Source organism: Debaryomyces hansenii (assembly GCF_000006445.2).
Source record: "Debaryomyces hansenii CBS767 chromosome A complete sequence".
In the NCBI taxonomy this organism is placed as follows: Eukaryota; Fungi; Ascomycota; class Pichiomycetes; order Serinales; family Debaryomycetaceae; genus Debaryomyces; species Debaryomyces hansenii.
The window spans coordinates 534,011-555,070 of NC_006046.2; the positions used below are offsets into that span (position 1 = coordinate 534,011).

The following is a 21,060-nucleotide window of genomic DNA, read 5'->3' on the forward strand; positions in this document are numbered from 1 at the left end:
CGAATGCAAAAAAAAAAACTACATTCTGGGTTCATTTTGTGCGACAATCAACACGTAGTGTTTCTCCAGCTCAATATATTTATCTTTATCAGACTTGAATATAACTTGGCAAGCAGATATGGATCCTGCTAAAAACCTGAACGGTATCTTGAAAGTGATTCCCTCGTTTGGTTTCAAAAAGACTGATATGTCTCAGTTATCATCCAAAGATAAACGATACGTCCAACAGGTTGAAAAGGCCCTTGCGTCGTTTGATTCACTTGAAGAATGGGCAGACTACATTGCATTCTTATCTAGATTACAGAAATCATTACAATTGAGCGACGACAATAACGCGGCTCATACATTACCAGGGATTGTTTATTCCCATCAAGTAGCGAACAAATTATCGCTTTGTTTGTCTTCAAGATTACCAAATGGTGTGCACCAAAAGGCATTGAGTTTATACGAGGACATCTTCCGTGCTCTCACTTCAAAAGCATTAAATGATGAACTATCAATATGGATACCAGGCTTGCTACCTGTATTATCGTTTTGCTCGCTCCAGATTAAACCACAATTATTGAAATTATATAAAGAATACTTATTGGCCAACATTTCACCAAGCAACTTACGAATTGTATCTAAACCGTTGATTTTAAGTTTACTACCTGGACTTGATGACGAGAATTCGGAGTTATTTTCAGATGTCTTGGACTTGATGGATTTGTTGAAGAAAAAACTCAACAACGATGCTCATTTCTGGCAAAGCATGTTTTTATCAATTATTAGTAATCCGGAAAAGAGACTTGGAGCTCTTTGCTGGTGCAATAAAAGGTTACCTGTTTTTCAATCAATTGTATCTGAAGACAAGACAACAAGGTTTTCCGACGAAGCCCAGGCTTGCCTTACTCCAGATTCTGGTCTTCTTATCAGAGCGTTTGCGGCATCCATCAACTCAACAACGAACTTCAATCCTGCAAGTGATATAATAGTTATTCGTGGATTCTTTGATTTACTTTTAACACATTTACCTCTTAACAGCAAAGTTTTGCATAAAATAATTTTTAATAAGGATAAGGAAATGCTAATGATGGCATGTTGTAGAGTAACGTTAAGAAAGGATATGAGTTTGAACAGAAGGTTATGGAATTGGCTCTTGGGCCCTGAAAATGAACACCATAATATTGATACACCCAATGAATTATCGCGTGCTAAATACTTTCAAGAATATGGCTTGCAGTCATTAACATCTGGTCTACTTAAGATTATTGAAGGTTCGAAATACGACAGCGATCAAAAAGTCGATGCTTTAAGAATTTCATTATCTTTGATAATGGATAAATGGGAAATATGCCACACAATTACTGATAAGCTATTCTTGCCGATCATGGAAACATGCTTTCAAGAATATAACCTTCAACAAAATAAAAATGAATCACATATATTGAGTTCTTCCCAGACATTTTTCGATGGTGTAGAGGCTTCGTATATTTGGAAGAACCTTATATCTATGATCCTAGACGGACATAATGATAAACTCGATCTTATTTATTTTGTTTTGAACAACTTTGACTTTAATGAGGAAGAAATGGTGACAATCCATGTACCGATCGCAATTTTAGTTTTACTAAGAAGTGGAATTTATAGTTTGAAATGGCTTGATATCCTTGAACATCTTGTTAATTTAGTCCCACAACGAGCCTTTTCGTCAATTGTTGAAGACTTTGACGTAAAGAATTATACAAAAGATGAAATTATAACATCAGTAACAGACTATTATAATTCATTAGTCAATGATGAATCTACCGAGTTTCCTATTTCCTCTTATGCATTGCCTTCTTTGATACTAGATTCACTTGAAGAATTATACATAGAAAACTTAGACAATCCAGAATGTTCGTTACGATTGTGTTCCTTATTTTGTGAAATTTTATATACAATTCCTAATGATAATAAAGACGTTGCTTGGTCAAACAGACCCCTTGTGGTAAAAATGCTAGAGCAACCAGTAACGAACGAAGCAACAAGTCAAGCAGACAAGCAGAAAAATTTGCTTATTGCATTTAGTTTAACCAAAATACTTAATCATATTTCCAATGGTTTATCGGCCTTAGAGAAAGCTAAATTGCTCAAAATAATCTTATCCAATTTGTGGACGTCGTTAGTATCGCCATATCCTGCAAATTACCAAGTGGAGACTGTAAAATGTATTTTTGATCTTGAAATAAGTTGTCCAAATTATCACATAACCGCTGGTATTTTAAGACTTCTTTTGCAATCTCCCATTAATGAACGAGTACGAGCATTTTCCACGTTATGGGTTCATTCCAATTCATTTAATGATTCAAACGCTGTATTGGCAAGACCATTGCAGTTATTATTGGATGACATTCAAGAGGAGGATAATCAAAATTCAATGGCAGTTATTGATTTTATTGCATATGTATTTAAAAGTGGTTCAGGCAATAGGCTATTAAAATTACTCACCAGTCCACTATTAGATTTTGAATTTATGAACGTTGATAGAAAAGAATTGGATTTTGATGATGATTTAGGTCAGTTTTCATATCATTTGAATACAATTTTAAATTTAATTAGAACTAATGGAAAGCCAGTAAAAGATGCCTTCAATACCGAATTGGCTGTGATGGATAATAGTGCCAAACTAAAAATTATCAAGTCAAATAATTGGGATATATCAACTTATAAATCATTAATGTTCTATGTTATTGAGAAGTTTTTTAGTTTAAAGCTTAATAAGGATATTAGGAATGATCCAGCTACAGTGAGTAATTATTACAAGAACATAAACACTAGTCTTCAATTACTTTCTAATTTAGTTACTGGAAATGAACCAGACTTTGCAAACAAATTTCATATGCTTATAGACACATGCTCCTATTATACAAACCTTTCTGATAAGAAGCTATATGAAAGCGAATTGATAGAGAATAAATTTTTGAAGTGCATTCTACATTTCTTAAAGATAGCCCAGGATTTAAAAGTAAACTTGAACTTGCTTCATATAGAAGATGAAGGCAAAGATCCGTTACTTGTTAGGTTTATTATTAAGGGTATAGAAAAATCTCAGACTTCCCTTTTATTAGAAAGTTGGATGTCTCTTTTAACGAGATCATTATATTTGTTTAATGAGTCTGTATTTAGTGTCATCCTTACATTGAATGATGCTATTATTAAGAAGATTGATTTATACTTCAAGACTATCACCAACTATGACCACTTTGATCAATTATCAGATATTGAAGCTTCAATAAGCGTTCTAATTTCAGGTCTAGAGGATTTGCTTTCGATTAGTCACAGTTATTTGTTGACCTCTAATATGAGAGCAAATAGCGACAAAATCAATAATAATAGTGATTCAGGATTTTTTGGAAATGTGATACAAGGAGTATTTCAATTGGAATCCCCTGCGTTCCGTACCACGGAACAAAATAAACTTTACTCCATTTTATTATCATTTCAAGATGCCTCAAAACTATCCTTCCTGATTTGGGTTTGGGCAGATAGAAGACCCCAGATAAATACAGGTACAGTTGCTGATAAATCGTTAACATATTTAGCGCATAAGCTAAAATTTAAGACCAGAAAATTCTTAGAAACTTTGGTGGAATTAGAAAGACAAGAAGTTATCGAAACATTGATTAAATATGAGAACGGATCATCTTCAACCATAAAATTATTACATGTTCTAGATGGTGGTAGACCACAGGTTACCTTACCGCATATCTGGAACTCGATCATATCGAGATGCCACGCATCGGTTTTGGAAGAATCTCAAGTATCTTCCTTAACGACTAATATTTCGGCCAAAGAGTTATCTAAGTTTTTGGTAGAGTATGTTGAAACTATAGATAATGATTCTATTTCTGATATCTGGAATCCAACTGTTCAATTTTTCCGGGAAGTATTGTCTTATTCGGCACAGTTTAGTGAAGTTTTATCGGATTTTTTAAAGGTCATTAAAACCTTGTCAATCAAACTCAATTCATCAAAATTCGGAGAACAGAGAAAAAACAAAAAAGAATTGGCTGACTTATTCCTCAAATTATTAACTGCATCCGTGAGTTCAAAGCATAAGGGATTCTCAATAATAGAACCAAGTCAGAATGAAGAAGAAGAAAAGATCAATGAAGATTCAACTGGGACCGAAGCCCCGCATGCATCGCAAGATGAGTTGTTTGATGCACTTTCTGCAATTCTCGAATATTTAGACGACATTATGCAAGATTCCGATAAGGCGTCTTCTTGTATTAATACAATTATTGCAAATTTGGTATCACCACAAATCAAGCCCAAACACATTCATGAAATTCCGGTGAAGACGTTGGCGTTGATGGAATTAATTGGTAAGTATCACCCAAATAAGTCTTGGAAGTCTTTAATTTCTGATTCCTTTACGGATAATAGTTTCTTCAACGTGAGTGAAAATAGATTAAATCAATGGAAGCCGATAATCAGTAATTGGATTTCATCAGAGAGAGACAAAATTAGTGATCTAATTGTGAAGATTACACCATCAGTACTGTCTACCCCTAGTAATATTTTTGTTTGGAATGAAAATTCAGAGGTTGAAAGTAAACGATATGTCATAAGGAGAATTACTTTTTTGATAATATGCCAGCCAAATGATTACTTCTTACCTAATTTGGATGACTTATTTGGTAGGATTACCTATTCTTTGGATACATTATGTCCTATTTCGTACAGAACTGAGATAACGAAATTAATTAGAGTGCTAGTTCTCAAATTTAGTGAGTTACATTTACTCCCACATTGGATCACCATAAATCACGAATTGATAAGTACCTTCGAATTCCTCCGAGAAAAACCTGTTAAAGAATTAACGACTTTGACGTACGAAGAGGTAAACTTTATTTTAAGTGGATGCAAGTTGTTGGACCAGCTATTGTTATTAAAATATGATGAGTTCAATTTAAACGAATGGCTTTTTGTTTCAACAAACGTAGATGTTGCTGATAGTGGACCTAAAACTTCTATATTAGCGATTATCGATAAGACCGCAGCTGAGAATGAAGTGCCATTTTCGAAAGAACCTACAATTAAGATTGAACAACCTAACGAGGAAATGATACCCTTACTTTATGGTGTGAAGAGTATCAAATCGATTTCCAGTTTGAGATCGTTTTTTGATTCATTAAGTCTTATAAATTATGAAAGGACTTATAATTTATACGAAGTTAACATTCAGGTTTGCATAAAAGATGCCACCAATGATCTACTTGCTTAGGATAATCATATATATGGTTTAATTAGAGTATATAATAGAATAATCAACTATGACTTTGCAGATTGTGTTCATTATTTTGAAGGTTATTATTTCGCGTTTGGAACATCAAATATCTAAACAAACGTAAATACTGATAAAAATTATTGACTGTACAAGCGTTCTCATAGTAGCGTTATAATGTCTGCAACTTTGAAGTCATTTGATTTGAACGACGATTCGATTCCTTTCCGAAAGATAAGGAGTCCAAAATTAAGGAATTTAAATAGGCGCGATCAGAATGATTCAGATTTTAATGGGAATGGACATTATGAGGAAGACATAGAATTTGACGATACGCGTATGGATATAGATAATATGAAACCTAATAGTTCGTTTAATGACGAGAATATGTCTGATAATAGACGAAGCGGACATGACAGTTTCCAACTGCATGATTATGTGATGAGAGACACAACAACTAAGGTGCCATTGAAAGACAGTCCCCACACAAATAAGGCATCTACTCCAGATATGCTTGATAAAATCAATAAATATCGTTCAAAAAATGGTACGCCATTGAAATTGCCACCGTTGACATCGAGCCAATTTTCCAATAGTGATAATGAGAGCCATTCTATACCGATTGAAGAAAAAGCCGAAGATAGCCTTATTAAACGTAGAAAACTCATATCCGACGACAATAAGTTTTCACCGGGACGTACACAGGGATCATTAAAAAAGACTGCTCGTGATTCTTCAAATGGGCATATTGTTGCTAGTCCTACGAAAACGACGAATAGGCCAATGAATGAAGCAATTATTACTCCACCTTCAAATCTAAAAGTACGGCCGTTCATTTTTGGTTCGGCTTCCAGAACGCTGCCCTCTGCATCAGTTTCCAGAAAAGGTCTGCCTGAAGAGCATAGGAAAACCCAGGTTTCTACTAGTAGACATGATGAAGATATTGAATTTGATTCCTCTGATGTTGATGGCGAAGATGGTGATGGAGCTACGCGAAGTAGACTATTATCCAGTACAACCAGATTCAACCCGTCAAATTCAAATCAGGTACCAAAACCCTCTTCTGGTATAAGCCAACATACTCATACAAGCAATCATAATAAGGATGATAACATTGAGCTGAGACACGAGCAACAAATATCACACGCAAACCCTACATTCGAAAGCAAAATTAAAGATATTCAAAATACCAGTAATAAGGAGACTAATCAGACAGAGAAGTATGGTGATATTTCCAGAGCGGAAATTTTGGAAAAGATAAATAGTACGATTAATTCGTTAATGGAAAAGGACAAATTAGAAAGTTCTCCATCTAAGATAAACGTAGAGGATGTTTTGCCTCAGAATATTGATAAAGAAATGATGCAAGCTGAATCTTCAGATGAATCACCGGAGGAAATAATGAATGAATTGGACTCATTTTTTTCAGGAAATAAATCTAATACAGTAAATCAGGGGAGTGCAGATTTTAACCATAGATCACCTTCCAAATTTTCTATAAGCAATAACGATCAGGGTCCAATATCGAATGGACAACCCTCCAAGGCGACTCCAATAAGGACTCATTATTCCAGGTTGTCAGGTAAATATGCTCGACAAATAATGAATAGAAGAAAGAGCGAAAATGCTTCAGATAACGTATATCCGGATATGCCAGTGTTACAAGGTTCAAATAATATGGCTCTGGGTTCAGAATGGCCAACGAGCAAGTGGTTGAAGCTAAACAAGATATTACAACTGGGAAAAATAGCTAAAAAGGACATTATTAACAGCGAAGTATTAATACAAAAGTTAGGATGCGCTTCGAGGAGAGAATTAAAACAAAGAATAGAGTTTTTAGTTCAATTCAATGAATCGAGAAAGATTAGTAGGCCAAAAAAAAGAGCCATTAGTAATGCAAGGAAAAATAATCTTGGTCTGAAATCTTCCAAGTCCGAAAAGAGATTTCAAATTATATAAATTGTAAATTTAGTGTTAAATTAATGTATTAGTATGTATCAAAGAAAGTAACCACTTCTATAACTAAAAAACTTTAGACAAGACGTCGTTCAACTTTTCATTCGGTTTGGATTTATGCTTCAATTCATCTTCTGCATCAGCTCTAGTACTTGCTAATTTACGTTGCTTTAAATTACGTCTGATATCAGATTCTTCTTTGTTTGAATTATCGGCTCCCAGCTCTGCTTGTCTTGCCTTACGTTTATTTTGCATATTGTTAATCATTTTAGATTTTTCCACATTGTTAATGAAACTCTTATTCAACTTCTGTTGTTGAGATAATTCCATTGATAACTTAGCTTGTCTGATTTCATTCTCCTTAGCTATTTGTTGAGTTAAATCGAACCACTTGAACGCTGAAAGATACTTTATATTTATTATATCATCATAGTAATATGAGCTTTTCTTACCACCAAGTTTATTACCGTTCAATGTTCCAGCGCATAACTTTGCGTCTTTCTTATTGATAAATTCGACCCACCCAGCAGTATAGTTCTTCTTTTTATTCCCCCCATATTTCACTCTCTTCGTGTATGTACTATTATCTTCTGGCTTCAAAAATAAACGATCGATTTTACCAAACCTTGACAAAACAGACCGTAATTTTGCTGGCTTCATATATGGAGGGATTTTTGACAAGTAGCACACCCCTGTTTTCTTGATCTTCTTCTGTTCCTTAGCTAGTTGCTCTGGAGTTAATTTCTTCAAATTTATATTCTTAGCCTGTTTGCTATTTTCAATCGTTTCTTCGTCTATAATGTCTGTATTCATGAATAAATCGTCATCTTCTTCATTGAGATCTTCTTCATCTTCACTTTCTTCATTTTTAAAATTATCTATATGACTCGCCTTTTTCAGAATATTGAATACCTTTTCATCTTCATCGTCCTCTTCATCGTCCTCAAAATCATCCAAATCGCTCTCATCTTGGATCATCCGACTCTTGGAATTTGTGATTTTCGAATTTTCAGAGTCAGCCAAATCATCTCCGGAATTAGAATCCACTTCATTTGTTCCTAAGGTTGAACTGATTATATCCTTGTTTGTCTTTTTCTTATTAAAACTCATAACTGTTGCATATATTAGCTTCAATATGCTAGTCTAACGTACAATTCGAGATGAGCTTATAGAAAATTGTGAATGAGCGTGCACAAACCGATTAGTCTCTGGGTCAAGAGCTGCTATACTGTAGAGAGTTTGAGGAGAGAGATAGTGTAGATAGACACGTACAGAGAAGACGGATCCGTCTGTACTAGGACGAAACATGCCAGGCGATTGAACCAGAAACCAGAACCAGGGGTTAACTTGAGAGAATTCTTCTTCTTAAGGGATTCTGGCGTTTGAGATAATCTAACTAGCACAGATCTTAGCTACACTTGCCCATCCGTAAAGGCTTCTACTAGAGTCAAGAATATTTTGCAATACCAATTTACAATTACAATTGATATTATGAATAATTCTTCATCTACATACAAATCATATAATTAGCAAAACGTAAAATTTATTAATAAAGCAAGCTATTAAATATATATATGATTAAATAAAGCTTATTAGCACTTAGTTCATCTATTTCTTGGTGATATCATCAGCGGCCTTCTTGGCACCTTCAGCACCACCACTGACAACACCAGAGATGTATTCAGCAGCATTGGCAGCTTGTTCCTTAGCAGATTCAACGTATTCACCAACAGTGTCAGCTAAAGTGGCTTGGTCCTTGTTAACAGCTTCCTTGGCATCTTCGTGACCAGATTGAACCTTGTCAGAAATGGTTTGACCAAATGACTTTTGGTCTTCTGGGATGCTCTTACCAGCAAATTCGTCAACACGGTCGGTGACGGTTTCCTTGGTCTTTTCCAAAGTGCTTTTTTGGTTATCTGGAGTAATAGCTTCAGAAACCTTATCGGAAACGTTCTTTCTACCTAAGTCAGACATTATATTATTATTATTATTGTATTAGTTGTTTTCTATTAATTAAACACTTAATGTTAATGATTGAAAAAATCGAGTTGGTTTAATCTTCAACATACTTCCCCATATTTATAAACCTCAATTCGTCGCCGAATACTCTATGACAATCATTTATTGCTATCGAATATTCTGGATGCATTGGTGTTCCACCCATTTTACGACACTCGTCGCGGCGACCCTCACTTTATCACAATAGAATTCCCTAATTAGGCCGGTTCCATTTGAACTTGATCATGTTTCTTTTGGTTCACGGGTTCTTTTAGATTGCTATGAGGGTGCGGCACGGCCACAATCTGCACCTTATGGTTTTGATTTACCTCATATTACAACACGAGACCCGGAACATTGTTTTATTTTTGATATACAAAGCTTCCATCTGTTTCGCCGAGGAGGTATTGAAATGTGGAAACCGGATAAATTAGGGACGTCGCAACGGGTGTCTTAAAATGGGTGGACGGGAAGGTCTTTGGAATTTGTATCCAAAAATTTAGTTCTATGCATCTTTGAACTTATCAAATAGTTCATTACCAATCTAGATTTCGTAATCTGTAATGCTCTTCAAAGAAATGATCTAACCCTAGCCATGCTAACTGCCTTATTTAACTTTAACCAGATACTTTTCCTGGGTACTTATTATCCCATATTCATTTTTACTGAATCATATACGACAGATACAACATTCATATTATATTCTCTACTGATGTAGTTCAAATACCACCCCGAAATTTGTCCCCTGGGTATTATCAAAACAGACCATCTGCTAATCTACATACTGGGAATTTTCGTTACTGATGAATTTTACAAGGTGTCTTTAGAATGCCAAATTTTTAGTTATCTCACTTTTTTTACAATAAGGTTCAGTCTATTTTATTCACTTGCTTTATGAAATATATATTGCCTTCCCATATTTCTCTAAGGTATTTAAACGAGAAGCGTTAAAATTTACAGGATAGAAGCAGAATTTATTGAATATCTTTGAGTGGTTTACATCAATTATATTAATGAATTTGCAAAAAAATAGTATGATCTTCTTTCAACTATAGAAACCACGAAAACCAAGGAACTTTTCGTTATACATTCTGGTAATCTAGAGGGAATGGATACCTAAAATTTTGTAAATTTATTGGTAGTACAATATGAGGACCAATCTTGGGTATAAATGTTCGTAATAGTGTTGAGGAACATGTCGGAATCCACCTCCGTGATCAATTGAGCTCTTCCAATACGTATACCTTTCTTTGGAGCTAAGTTCTCTGGCCAAAGTCTAAGTTGACCATAAAATGGTGAGTCGAAAGCAGTATCAATTGCGAAGCTAATGTTCACCGACTGCTTGATTAAATCTTTGTTGACAACAAAACCAACAGCCATCTCATCCCAATATGGAAGATTCTCTTCACCATGGGGAGCAGCAGTACCATTGCCTACAAATTCCTTCACGTATTGCAATTTTGGGTCCGATTGAATTAAACCCAAGCCTCCAAGGTCTTTAATTATTTTTTGATATTCATCTGTGGTGTGAAAGAGAGAATTTGTAATATTACCTGCAATGGTGACTGACTTCCATGGAGCTGTCAATGCAATCTGTGCTGCTTCTGGATCTTGAATAAGGTTAATATCGCTGAATAAATCAGAGACCAACCCGCCTTCTACAGCTGAAACATATTGGCCATCTATGTATCCACCCATAATAGTCAACCCAGCAGCATCTTCAACTAAGTCTGGATAAATTGAAAGAGCTTGGGCAACAGTAGTCATGGTACCAGCAGCATAAACCTCTACTTCTCCAGGATATTTTTTGACAGCATTTATGAGTGCGAGCGCACCTGGGATTTCTTCATTATATTGGATGTCTGCCCAAGAATACATATCTTGGTAATCTGGACTGAACCCACCCTGCCAATATAAGGTTCCATATAGATCTTCCCATCTGTGAAATGAGTCATTAGTTCTGATTAATGGATTATTTGCACCAACATATAGCGGAATACATTTGGTCATATTTAACATATCAAGCACATTATAAGTAGCTCCAACACTATCAACTAAGGATGAACTACCAAAAGAAGCTGAGTACCCTAAAATTTCGTATCCATAAAAAATTGGAATCAAGACATCCGGCGTAGTAGCCCCATCATTGTCTATAAAAATTTTTTTAGACTTATTACCATAAACTACTGCGGTAAAAGCCAGAACTGTTAATATTAATGATTTAACAAAATGCATGATTGGATCTTTATACTTAATCAGCGTATCTATAGTTAAATTGTATCTATAGTTAATTGAGAGTTATGAAATATGGAAAGAATGAAATATTTTATATAATTCGTCTCATTCGTTCATCTGTAATTGTTTGTCAGTTTTTGTCGCTTATCTTTCTTTTCATTGTATATTATGAATTTGATAGATATTTGATGCGTCTAAAATTTCTCTAGCCCATTGTTTAATGTATTATAAAACAGGTGTATTGAAAAATAGAGCTGAAAATATGTAAGATCTATTTCAATCGCGCAACTGATTACTGCAAATGGAAAATAGTAAACATTTTGGTGACGAAATCTTCCAAAAGTGAAATCTCTATTTGTTCAGAAACAGTATATAGTAAACCAGATAAGAGCTAGAGATCTGAAGCCTAGACTCTATATTAAAGCCTTTTTTTCGATCTTTGATCATGAGATCATCCCTCTCTTGAGATCACCTTTACAAAATTCTTAAACCATGTCTTAGCTCCTCCAGGCCATATTAAAACAATTTTCAACGACCTATAAAATCTCAGATTATAAATTCTCTATTATTGTAGACTTAAATCTGAGTAGTCCTATGTATTACAAATTTGTAGCTTACATATCTATCAGCTACTCCCTCCCCTGAGTGTAGCTACTCGTTTTACTTCTACTTCAAAGGCTACTAAAAGTTAATTTAGGTGATTTCCTTATGACCTTGATAAGATTACAATGCCTTAGTTTGAATTGTACTTGAATTTCTTGGATCTAAATATTGGGATATAGGTCGTACAATTACCTTAACAATTATAAGTGCAGAGAAAACTTGTATTAAGGTAAATATTCCTTATTATAATCCTGTTAGGGATGGCCATTATAGAATGAACCAATTACTCTTAGTTACTAGAAATGAGTTGATTATTATGTAATGTGATTCATTCTTCGTCTATATACGATCCTGACTTTGTTGTCATCTTAAGACGTTCTTGATACACATATATTATTATACTTAACAGTATACTTATTAGCATGGTTCTTTTGGCTCACGGGTCTTTGTTGCGGTATAATCCTATCAAGGACCGATTGTGGTTTCGATTTACAAATACGTCACGGAATATTGGTTTATTTTTGATCTACAAAGCTTCCATCTGTTTCGCCGAGGAAGTATTCAATGATACCAGGTCTACTACAGAAAGAGGTGGGGAAGCCGAGATGGACTTTTATTTTTTTTTGATCATGAGAACGGGCACGTGATTTATGACGAGATGATATGAAATTTTTTTGTTAGACATATCTATGTAAAGATACAAAGGAGCATTTGGGCTACAAGTATGGTTAAAAAGAAGAGTGTCAGTCAAAGTTTGGATCAAAAGATATATGACCTTATCCATTCGCTACTTGAAGAAGAAACAGCCGAAAACAAGAAGAAATGCGGTGAAGATGAGAGCGATCCGTTTGAGTACATAGCACTAGCCCGAGACTTGAGAACGGGACAAATACTTGAATACGTGCAATTGAAGGATTTCCAGATGAGAAGAATGAAGCGGACGTCGTTGGAGAAATCTATTGATGCGGTTTTGCAAGAGGTGAGGAACGACGAGGCGGATGAGTTGGCGGATATAATCAAGCAGAAGGATGCGAAAGCATTGGCAGATGCAGCGAACGCTGATAGCGACTTTGAAAACGTAGATGAAGCGAACATGATGGAGGTGAAGGATACCAATTCTTTCAACAAATCTGTAGTATCTTTATGGCAAACGCAGTCCAAAGAGGCCACCTCTGAGCCACAAACGGCGGACAAGCCTGGCGACGACACCGAAGAGAAGAAGCTGAAGAAACGGACAAAGGATTCATCGAAACAGTCTTTGAAGAGACAAAAGAGTAAAATCGATCACACGCCACCTACCTCGAAATTGTCGTCTTTGGGAGGGCTCGAAAACATCACCACCCAATTAATGGAATTAATAGGGTTACCGATTTTACATCCCGAAATATATTTATCTACCGGGGTAGAAGCACCTCGTGGTGTTTTACTATACGGTCCACCTGGATGCGGTAAGACTACAATTGCAAATGCGTTGGCGGGAGAATTGCAAGTACCGTTTTTGAACATATCTGCACCTTCTGTGGTTTCAGGTATGTCTGGTGAGTCGGAAAAGAAGCTTCGTGAGATATTTGATGAAGCCAAAACATTGGCACCTTGTATTATATTCATGGACGAAATAGATGCTATAACTCCAAAAAGAGATGGTGGTGCACAAAGAGAAATGGAAAGAAGAATTGTAGCCCAATTATTAACTTTGATGGATGAATTGACATTGGACAAAACCGATGGTAAGCCTGTAGTTGTTATAGGTGCTACAAATAGGCCCGATTCTTTAGATGCTGCTTTGAGAAGGGCTGGTAGATTTGATAGAGAAATATGTTTGAATGTTCCAAATGAGGATCAGAGATGCTCTATTTTATCTACAATGACAAAGAACTTGAAGTTACAAGAGGGCGAACATTTCAACTTCAGAGAATTGGCTAAGATGACGCCAGGTTACGTGGGAGCTGATTTAAAAAGTTTGGTTACCGCAGCTGGTATCACTGCTATAAAAAGAATTTTTGAAAGCTTAAGTGAACAAGAAGAGGAATTGCTATTAAAAGAAGTTGGCTCGATTGATATAGATCCTATGGATGTTGATAATAATAATACTAATAATGAAGCAAACGATAATATTGAGAATGGTGCATTGAGTCCTAGTAATACTTTCGTGGCTAAATTCGAAAATAAATCAGATCTAGAAAAATTATCTACTATCCAAAGGTTCTTAGTAAAGCATCCAAATCCTTTGAGTCCCGAGCAATTGGCTCCACTATGTATAAACTATTCCGATTTCTTGAACGCCATTCCAACAATTCAGCCGACTGCTAAAAGAGAGGGATTTGCTACTGTTCCCGATGTCACCTGGCAGAACGTTGGTGCATTAGCTCACATTAGAATGGAATTACATATGTGCATTGTGCAACCAATTAAGAAACCAGAATTGTATTTGAAAGTTGGTATAACTGCACCTTCTGGTGTATTATTATGGGGTCCACCAGGTTGTGGTAAAACATTATTGGCAAAGGCCGTTGCTAATGAATCTCGTGCAAATTTTATCTCTATAAAAGGACCTGAATTATTAAATAAATATGTGGGTGAATCTGAAAGAGCTGTGAGACAGGTTTTCCAAAGAGCTAAGGCATCTGTTCCATGTATCATTTTCTTTGACGAATTGGATGCATTAGTTCCAAAGAGAGACACCTCATTGTCCGAATCTAGTTCTCGTGTCGTCAATACTTTGTTAACTGAATTGGACGGCTTAAACGATAGAAAGGGTGTTTTTGTGATCGGTGCTACAAACAGGCCGGATATGATCGATCCTGCTATGTTGAGACCAGGAAGATTGGATAAAACATTATATATTGAATTGCCTACTAACGACGAAAGATTTGAAATTTTGAAGACATTGGTAAATGCAAACAATACCCCATTAGACAAAAACGTTGATTTAAGAATAGTTGCAGACGATGAAAAATGTAGAAATTTCTCCGGTGCAGATTTGTCGTCTTTGGTAAGAGAAGCAGGTGTGTTAGCTTTGAAAAAGAAATTCTTCAAGGGTCAACAGATAAAAGAATTAGACTCTTCAGGATTCTACGAGTCCACAGAAGGTAATGATGATGACGATATTGTAGTAACTAACGACGACTTTAAGAGAGCATTATCTAGTATTAATCCGAGTGTGAGTGATAAAGACAGATTGAAATATGAAAGATTAAATAGGAGAATGGGGTGGAATGTAATAAGTGATACCACAGATGGATCTGAAACAAATAAAGAGAATGGTACGTCAGATGTCGCTTAATTGTATAATAATATTATAACTATATGTATAGGTACAGATTATTTATAGAATTAATGCCTAATTCAATAATATGGTAATATGTATGTTCCAGAAGTAAAATGCGAAACCTTGTACTATTTAGCCGGTTGCATATTATGAAATAATTTTGTAACAATGTATGTCACACATTAAAAGATTGACCTGATATAAAAGGTGGACATATGGCAAGGATGTCAAGAAAGTGCCTAACTACTACTTATGAACATGAATTTCATTAGATTCATTTCGATTATAGCGTTTTTAAAAATATCCTTTTCGCATCCCACCAGATCACTTGAAACATTTAATGTGGGGGAACAAGATTTGTTTAACCCAATAGTTGAAAGGGCCTCGGCAAGTAATAATGACGGTACTATTTCTTTATCTTTAAATAAAGTACAAACAGGTGTCTATGTGACTACTATAACAGTTGGTACACCTCCGCAATCGGTATTAGTTGCATTTGATACAGGTACATCAGATACATGGGTAAGGTTATTCAATTCGAGCGATTGTAGGAATTCAGAAGAACCATGCTATATAACCGAGAAGATATTCTTTGATGCCCCTAAATCCACCTCTTTTGAATCTCTAGATAGTGGATTTAGTATGATATACGGTGCTGGTGAGATCAATGGAACTTGGACTAAAGACACTTTCCAAATTGGCGGTGTCGGCATTGATGCGCTACAATTTGGCGCTGGTGACGAATCCAGAGAGTTGCCTATGATATATGGACTTGTTGGACTAGGGCTAAAGAAATTTGAAAGTACTTATACTTTTGAATATGGCATCAAGTTTAAAGTCAAGAATACTTACTATAATACTGAGAAAAGACATGTTTATGATAATTTACCTGCAAGACTCAAGAAAGATGGAACAATCAAGAAAAATTGCTACTCGGTCTTCTACCCCGATAGTGGGAAAACTAACTGTAGAATCGTATTTGGTGGTGCAGACACCGCAAAATACAATTCGCTCATCACAGTGCCCATTATTCAGAAGGCTGTTGGTGATTGGTCCGACTATAATGAAGCTTCTATGCTAGCAGTTGATTTGAGTCAAATATATGTGACACATGGTAATGACAAGGCACCTATCCTTAGTAAAAATTATCCAACATTAATCGACACTCTTACATATTTGACCGTGGCTCCTACCTCAGTGGTCGAAAATTTGGCCACTTTACTAGGCGGGAAGTATTTTGCAGATATATACGGAATAGTTTACACTTGCAACAATGATATTAAACTAGGGTTTGAATTTAGTGGAAATACTTTGTTTGCTCCGGCCGTCAAACTCTCTGATAAATCAGGAATTTCTTGTATCTTCCCAATCACTACAAACGAAGATGATTATATGATCCTAGGTGGAAAGTTTCTAACTCAGTTTTATACTTTTTTTGATCTTGATGATCTCCAAATTTCTATTGGAAATTACAAAGAATCTAAGGAAAAGAAGGTTCAAGCCATTGATATAAACGAGAAAGCACCAAAGTCTAAGAAAGTAAAAAATTATTCTAGTACATTTGACTATTCTAGATCTGATAAACTTTCAATTCATTATACAAGTGCCATTTATAGAAAAGGAGGTCATGGAAGTTCATCCTTCTTTAACGATATCTGGAACTCAACTATGTATTCCTTGGGTCAAGCATGGGCATATTTGAGAAGTTGGTTCAACAACAAATTTTCATAAAATTATCCATAATTTAATATTTATGCAATTGTCTTTATTTTTAGTTTGCGAATTTGAATTACATTCTTGCACACATATCTGTTCATATTATTAGAACCAGCATTAAACAAACATTAAATATTAAGTAGACCTATTAGTCGAAATCATCAATTCATTAAATCATCAATTCATTAAACCAATAATATTAATTGCTGCAAAATTTAGTCGCGTTGTATTAATCCTACATTTGCAAGATTTCTTTCACCACAAGAGAATAAATTATTAACGTAGTCCTTTTAATATCAAGAGGTAGTTTATCAAGACAAAATCAAGTAAAATCAGGTATAGAATAAATGGACCTTTATTAGTCAAGCTTTCTAGCTTTCTAGCTTTCTATATCTGAGAATTATTATACTTCATTTGTGTAGATACTCTGTGAAGGATGAGACAATCCTTCGACTAAATACAGAGAGATGGCTAAATATCCGAGACCTTTCAACCGCTGAATACATAATAGTCATGCTTAAACGTTCCCCTGTATTAATTATCCCTGGCTTTCGATTTAATGTTCATTGTAGCTATTAAATAGCAAATTGAATATGCGTCAATGACATGAAAGCCTGAAAAACTTGAACTTGGGTAGATGATACTCAGATTATACACATAACCACAAAATAATATTTCCTCTGAATTTCTAATGTCTTATCAAGAAATTCCGTAGTTAAAAAAAAAATTTTACAAAGAAAGTTTTGCAACATTTTTTAACTCAAACCTCAAAGTTGTTTTCTTCTACTTCAAACTTGTGAATTTTATTTAGCGACCATGGTGAAATATACCCATGCCGAAGAGCTCAGATTCAAGCTTCCTATTGAAGAAACTTCTGCTGATCTCAACTATGCAAAATACTTGGATGATCCAAACAACAACGGTGAGTTTGATGAATTGTTTTTACGCAATGATGCATCACACGAACGACTGGGAAACATTCAAAGTATTACAAACATGAATCTAGGGATTTTTGGACAAGTGGAAGGGCTCAGTTTGTTGGACGCGTTAGATGTTAATACTGATATAACAACCGCTGCGTTGCTTCGAGTTCATCTATTACGGATTTCAATGACGATTTGGTTATTTTTCCATCTTGGACTTATACATTGGTTAGAATGCTTTGGGAATATATGTGAGTTAGTTCATCAGTTCTTGTTTATGTTATGTTCCGAAGCAAAAGCACAAGCCAAAAAGCAGAAGTTTTCAATAAGAGGCATCGATTATGTTATTGAGGCTGCCAATTACCGCTACTATATTGTCGAACGATTTCCACTTGTGTTGTGCCAGTTTTTATGTAGAAATTTAATTTGCTATAGTCCATCTGGGCTTAAAGAATTCCAAGAATCATTTCCCCTGGTTGACAAACTGTTGTTTCCGCAGAGTACATGTCTATTATTAAAAATCAATGATAATTTGCTTGCAGCTCCACCCGATATTCCCCAACCGTATTTGGACAATGGAAAAGAAGTAAAAGTCCCCAGTAAAAGGGAATATCAACATGTACTATCCTTGAGAAACGAATATTTTACGCAGAAGAGAACTCATCTTGCAGCCGAGAAGGTTAAAATGTTGAGTGAGATTGGAAGGTTTGTTACCTGGAATTGTTTACTTCCTTCTATTAAATTTGTCGATATATACGAGAGATATGGGTGTATATGGGATGGGAATATTCTTACGGTTGAAGAGAAATTAGAAACGTTGGGGGCCTCTATATTGAATGAATTATGTTCGTTCACGAATACATGTTCGAAGGATGAATTGAACTATTTGAAGAACATAATTCCAGAAATTACGTTATTTGATATTGCAACTGGAACAAAATATATTGTTCATGGAAATGTTACTGAGGATTTTGGATATGAATTGGAATTTCCCGACAGCTTGGATAGTTCTACTTCCAACAAGAGAGTGTTGATGGTTTACTTAAGCGACGGACGACTGAGAAAGGAATTAATGTTGAATTATGCTCTTCAGTCCATAAGCAAAGAAAGATTAGATATAGCCCCTCGAATTTTACTTCCTTCTACTCCAGATTTAGTAATTGTTACAGGGAAAACTTACCAAAACCCTCTTCAAACATACGGGTTTGCGTGTGCAGATGAGGGCGGCTCAAGGTTGATATCGCCATTAATTTATTCAAGACAAGGCAGATTTGGGTTCAACCAGTTTTCAAGGTCAATTTTTAGCTATATTTCGAATAATTCGACATCTGTCTTAAGTACTGAAAAAACTGAATCTGCCACATGTATTGAGAATGGACCAGATGCTGATAGTCTTGCAACTACAAATAAAAGTATCTCGAGCTATGTAAGTTTTCAATCAAGCCAATATTTAACGAACCTCTTTAAACGAGTCAAAGGATTAACCACATTTGGTACTACTTCAGATAAAGAAGTCGCGTTGGAAGATTAGATATGTTTGTAACGAAATAGCCTATTATTGAGTAAATTTATTTTGTGTTGTTAATTTCGATACTCCAATATCCACACGATAATAAAATAATCTCTAATAAATGATCAAGCGTAAAATCTTAGACCTAATATTTGAATTGAACACTATAAAGTATTAATATTTGTTTATAAACCGCATAAAATTCAAGATCTTACGATAACATCTATATTTTATTGTTAGAACCTTTCAATAAAAGGCAAGAAATAATTACCTAGCGAATCTTCCCTTGCCATTTGACAGTTATAACCAAGCTTAGAATCAAATCATGATTAAAAATGGTATTAGTATTCTTCATTTTAATAGACCAAGACTATATTTGAATTGCCACCGGTCAGTATCTACATATGTTGCGTTAAGCAAGATACCTTTAATGCATAAGGAGATCTATGTCCGTCGACGTGTCCGAAGTGATAGCAATCGATTGAATAAACAATCAGTTAGAAACAAACTGACAAACGATGGGAGTGGAAATAATAAACCAGGAAGTGATAAGACTATAACATCAGCAAACAACATTTCAAAAGAGACAGAATTAAAGCAATCCAAAACAAATAAATCTGCAAAACAAGCCCCAGAGCAAGCTCCAGAACAACCCAGATGGTTAGAATCTCAAGCGATATTACCAGAAGAGAAAAATATCAATAAGGATGTGCCAAATTCACCTGAGAATATAGAAGATGAAACGCCAGCAGATCCTAGTGTCCCCAAACCAAATGTATCCAATATCAAGAACCAGTTAGACCAAGACGAATCTATAGAAGAAATGGAGGATTTTGATGAATTCAATAAGGATGACTTTCTCACTACTATTTTTGAAAACATGGAACCATATATGGATACGTATGAAGTTTACACACAGCTTGTTAAGGCAGGATTCAAGCCAGACCAAGCAGATGAGATAATAAATTTATTGATAGTACAATTAAACTCAAAGCTTTCGAAGTTGTCTACTAAATACTCACAACTATATGAGTTAGAGAACGAGAGATATCTTTTCGAAAGTGCACAACAAGAGCTTAGAGTTGATATTACCAGATCGAGAGAATTGCATATTAATGAATTAATCAACTTAATTAACATTTTGGAAAGAGACTTTAATATAATATCAGACGAATTGAACAACGAATTTATTCAAATGAAGAATGACACTCAAGTAGCGATGAATGATCAGAATTCTGAAAATACATTACATGCTAAAAAGATACGATTGAGGATTCAGGAGACGAATCATAAGATAACAACAGAATTAAATTCGGCAATGAGATCAGAAATTGAGAGTTTGAGGTGGCATATATCCAGATGGGGTTTAATGGCTATTTTGGTATCAGTATTTTCTGGATGTACGGTGTTTTACATCAATAAAGTCAAGACAATGAAACGATTACAGAATACGAATGAGTTTGTTCCTTTAGTTATATATGAGCCGAGCGAGTACGACGAGGACGATTATCATACCGATTTAGATGAAAGTTTAATTAGTTAGTATTTACTTCTATATGTACAAGATTAACCTGTATCGCTTATTGCTAGTCAGCTGATT

General features: G+C 35.1%; 10 protein-coding genes across 10 annotated transcripts; 7 read left to right on the forward strand and 3 right to left on the reverse strand. All coding sequences in view use genetic code 12, as the record gives it.

Moving 5' to 3' along the window:
- Positions 1-118: 118 nt before the first annotated feature.
- DEHA2D06556g (DEHA2D06556p) lies at positions 119-5,251 on the forward strand (the record flags this gene model as incomplete). The annotated part of the gene is made up of 1 exon (XM_458743.1): positions 119-5,251. The coding sequence occupies one exon, from the start codon at positions 119-121 to the stop codon at positions 5,249-5,251; it is 5,133 nt and encodes a 1,710-aa protein (XP_458743.2).
- Positions 5,252-5,428: 177 nt separating this feature from the next.
- DEHA2D06578g (DEHA2D06578p) lies at positions 5,429-7,210 on the forward strand (the record flags this gene model as incomplete). The annotated part of the gene is made up of 1 exon (XM_458744.1): positions 5,429-7,210. The coding sequence occupies one exon, from the start codon at positions 5,429-5,431 to the stop codon at positions 7,208-7,210; it is 1,782 nt and encodes a 593-aa protein (XP_458744.2).
- Positions 7,211-7,273: 63 nt separating this feature from the next.
- DEHA2D06600g (DEHA2D06600p) lies at positions 7,274-8,185 on the reverse strand (the record flags this gene model as incomplete). Its single annotated transcript, XM_458745.1, has 1 exon — positions 7,274-8,185. One exon carries the CDS (start codon positions 8,183-8,185, stop codon positions 7,274-7,276), a length of 912 nt encoding a protein of 303 aa, XP_458745.2.
- A 630-nt stretch (positions 8,186-8,815) lies between these two features.
- Positions 8,816-9,181, reverse strand: DEHA2D06622g (DEHA2D06622p; the record flags this gene model as incomplete). Its single annotated transcript, XM_458746.1, has 1 exon — positions 8,816-9,181. One exon carries the CDS (start codon positions 9,179-9,181, stop codon positions 8,816-8,818), a length of 366 nt encoding a protein of 121 aa, XP_458746.1.
- A 1,140-nt stretch (positions 9,182-10,321) lies between these two features.
- Positions 10,322-11,440, reverse strand: DEHA2D06644g (DEHA2D06644p; the record flags this gene model as incomplete). Its single annotated transcript, XM_458747.1, has 1 exon — positions 10,322-11,440. One exon carries the CDS (start codon positions 11,438-11,440, stop codon positions 10,322-10,324), a length of 1,119 nt encoding a protein of 372 aa, XP_458747.2.
- Positions 11,441-12,465: 1,025 nt separating this feature from the next.
- DEHA2D06666g (DEHA2D06666p) lies at positions 12,466-12,690 on the forward strand (the record flags this gene model as incomplete). Its single annotated transcript, XM_458748.2, has 1 exon — positions 12,466-12,690. One exon carries the CDS (start codon positions 12,466-12,468, stop codon positions 12,688-12,690), a length of 225 nt encoding a protein of 74 aa, XP_458748.2.
- Positions 12,691-12,767: 77 nt separating this feature from the next.
- Positions 12,768-15,326, forward strand: DEHA2D06688g (DEHA2D06688p; the record flags this gene model as incomplete). Its single annotated transcript, XM_458749.1, has 1 exon — positions 12,768-15,326. One exon carries the CDS (start codon positions 12,768-12,770, stop codon positions 15,324-15,326), a length of 2,559 nt encoding a protein of 852 aa, XP_458749.2.
- Positions 15,327-15,563: 237 nt separating this feature from the next.
- On the forward strand, positions 15,564-17,042 carry DEHA2D06710g (DEHA2D06710p; the record flags this gene model as incomplete). The annotated part of the gene is made up of 1 exon (XM_458750.1): positions 15,564-17,042. One exon carries the CDS (start codon positions 15,564-15,566, stop codon positions 17,040-17,042), a length of 1,479 nt encoding a protein of 492 aa, XP_458750.1.
- An 801-nt stretch (positions 17,043-17,843) lies between these two features.
- DEHA2D06732g (DEHA2D06732p) lies at positions 17,844-19,481 on the forward strand (the record flags this gene model as incomplete). The annotated part of the gene is made up of 1 exon (XM_458751.2): positions 17,844-19,481. The coding sequence occupies one exon, from the start codon at positions 17,844-17,846 to the stop codon at positions 19,479-19,481; it is 1,638 nt and encodes a 545-aa protein (XP_458751.2).
- Positions 19,482-19,785: 304 nt separating this feature from the next.
- On the forward strand, positions 19,786-21,003 carry DEHA2D06754g (DEHA2D06754p; the record flags this gene model as incomplete). The annotated part of the gene is made up of 1 exon (XM_458752.1): positions 19,786-21,003. One exon carries the CDS (start codon positions 19,786-19,788, stop codon positions 21,001-21,003), a length of 1,218 nt encoding a protein of 405 aa, XP_458752.2.
- Positions 21,004-21,060: the final 57 nt, after the last annotated feature.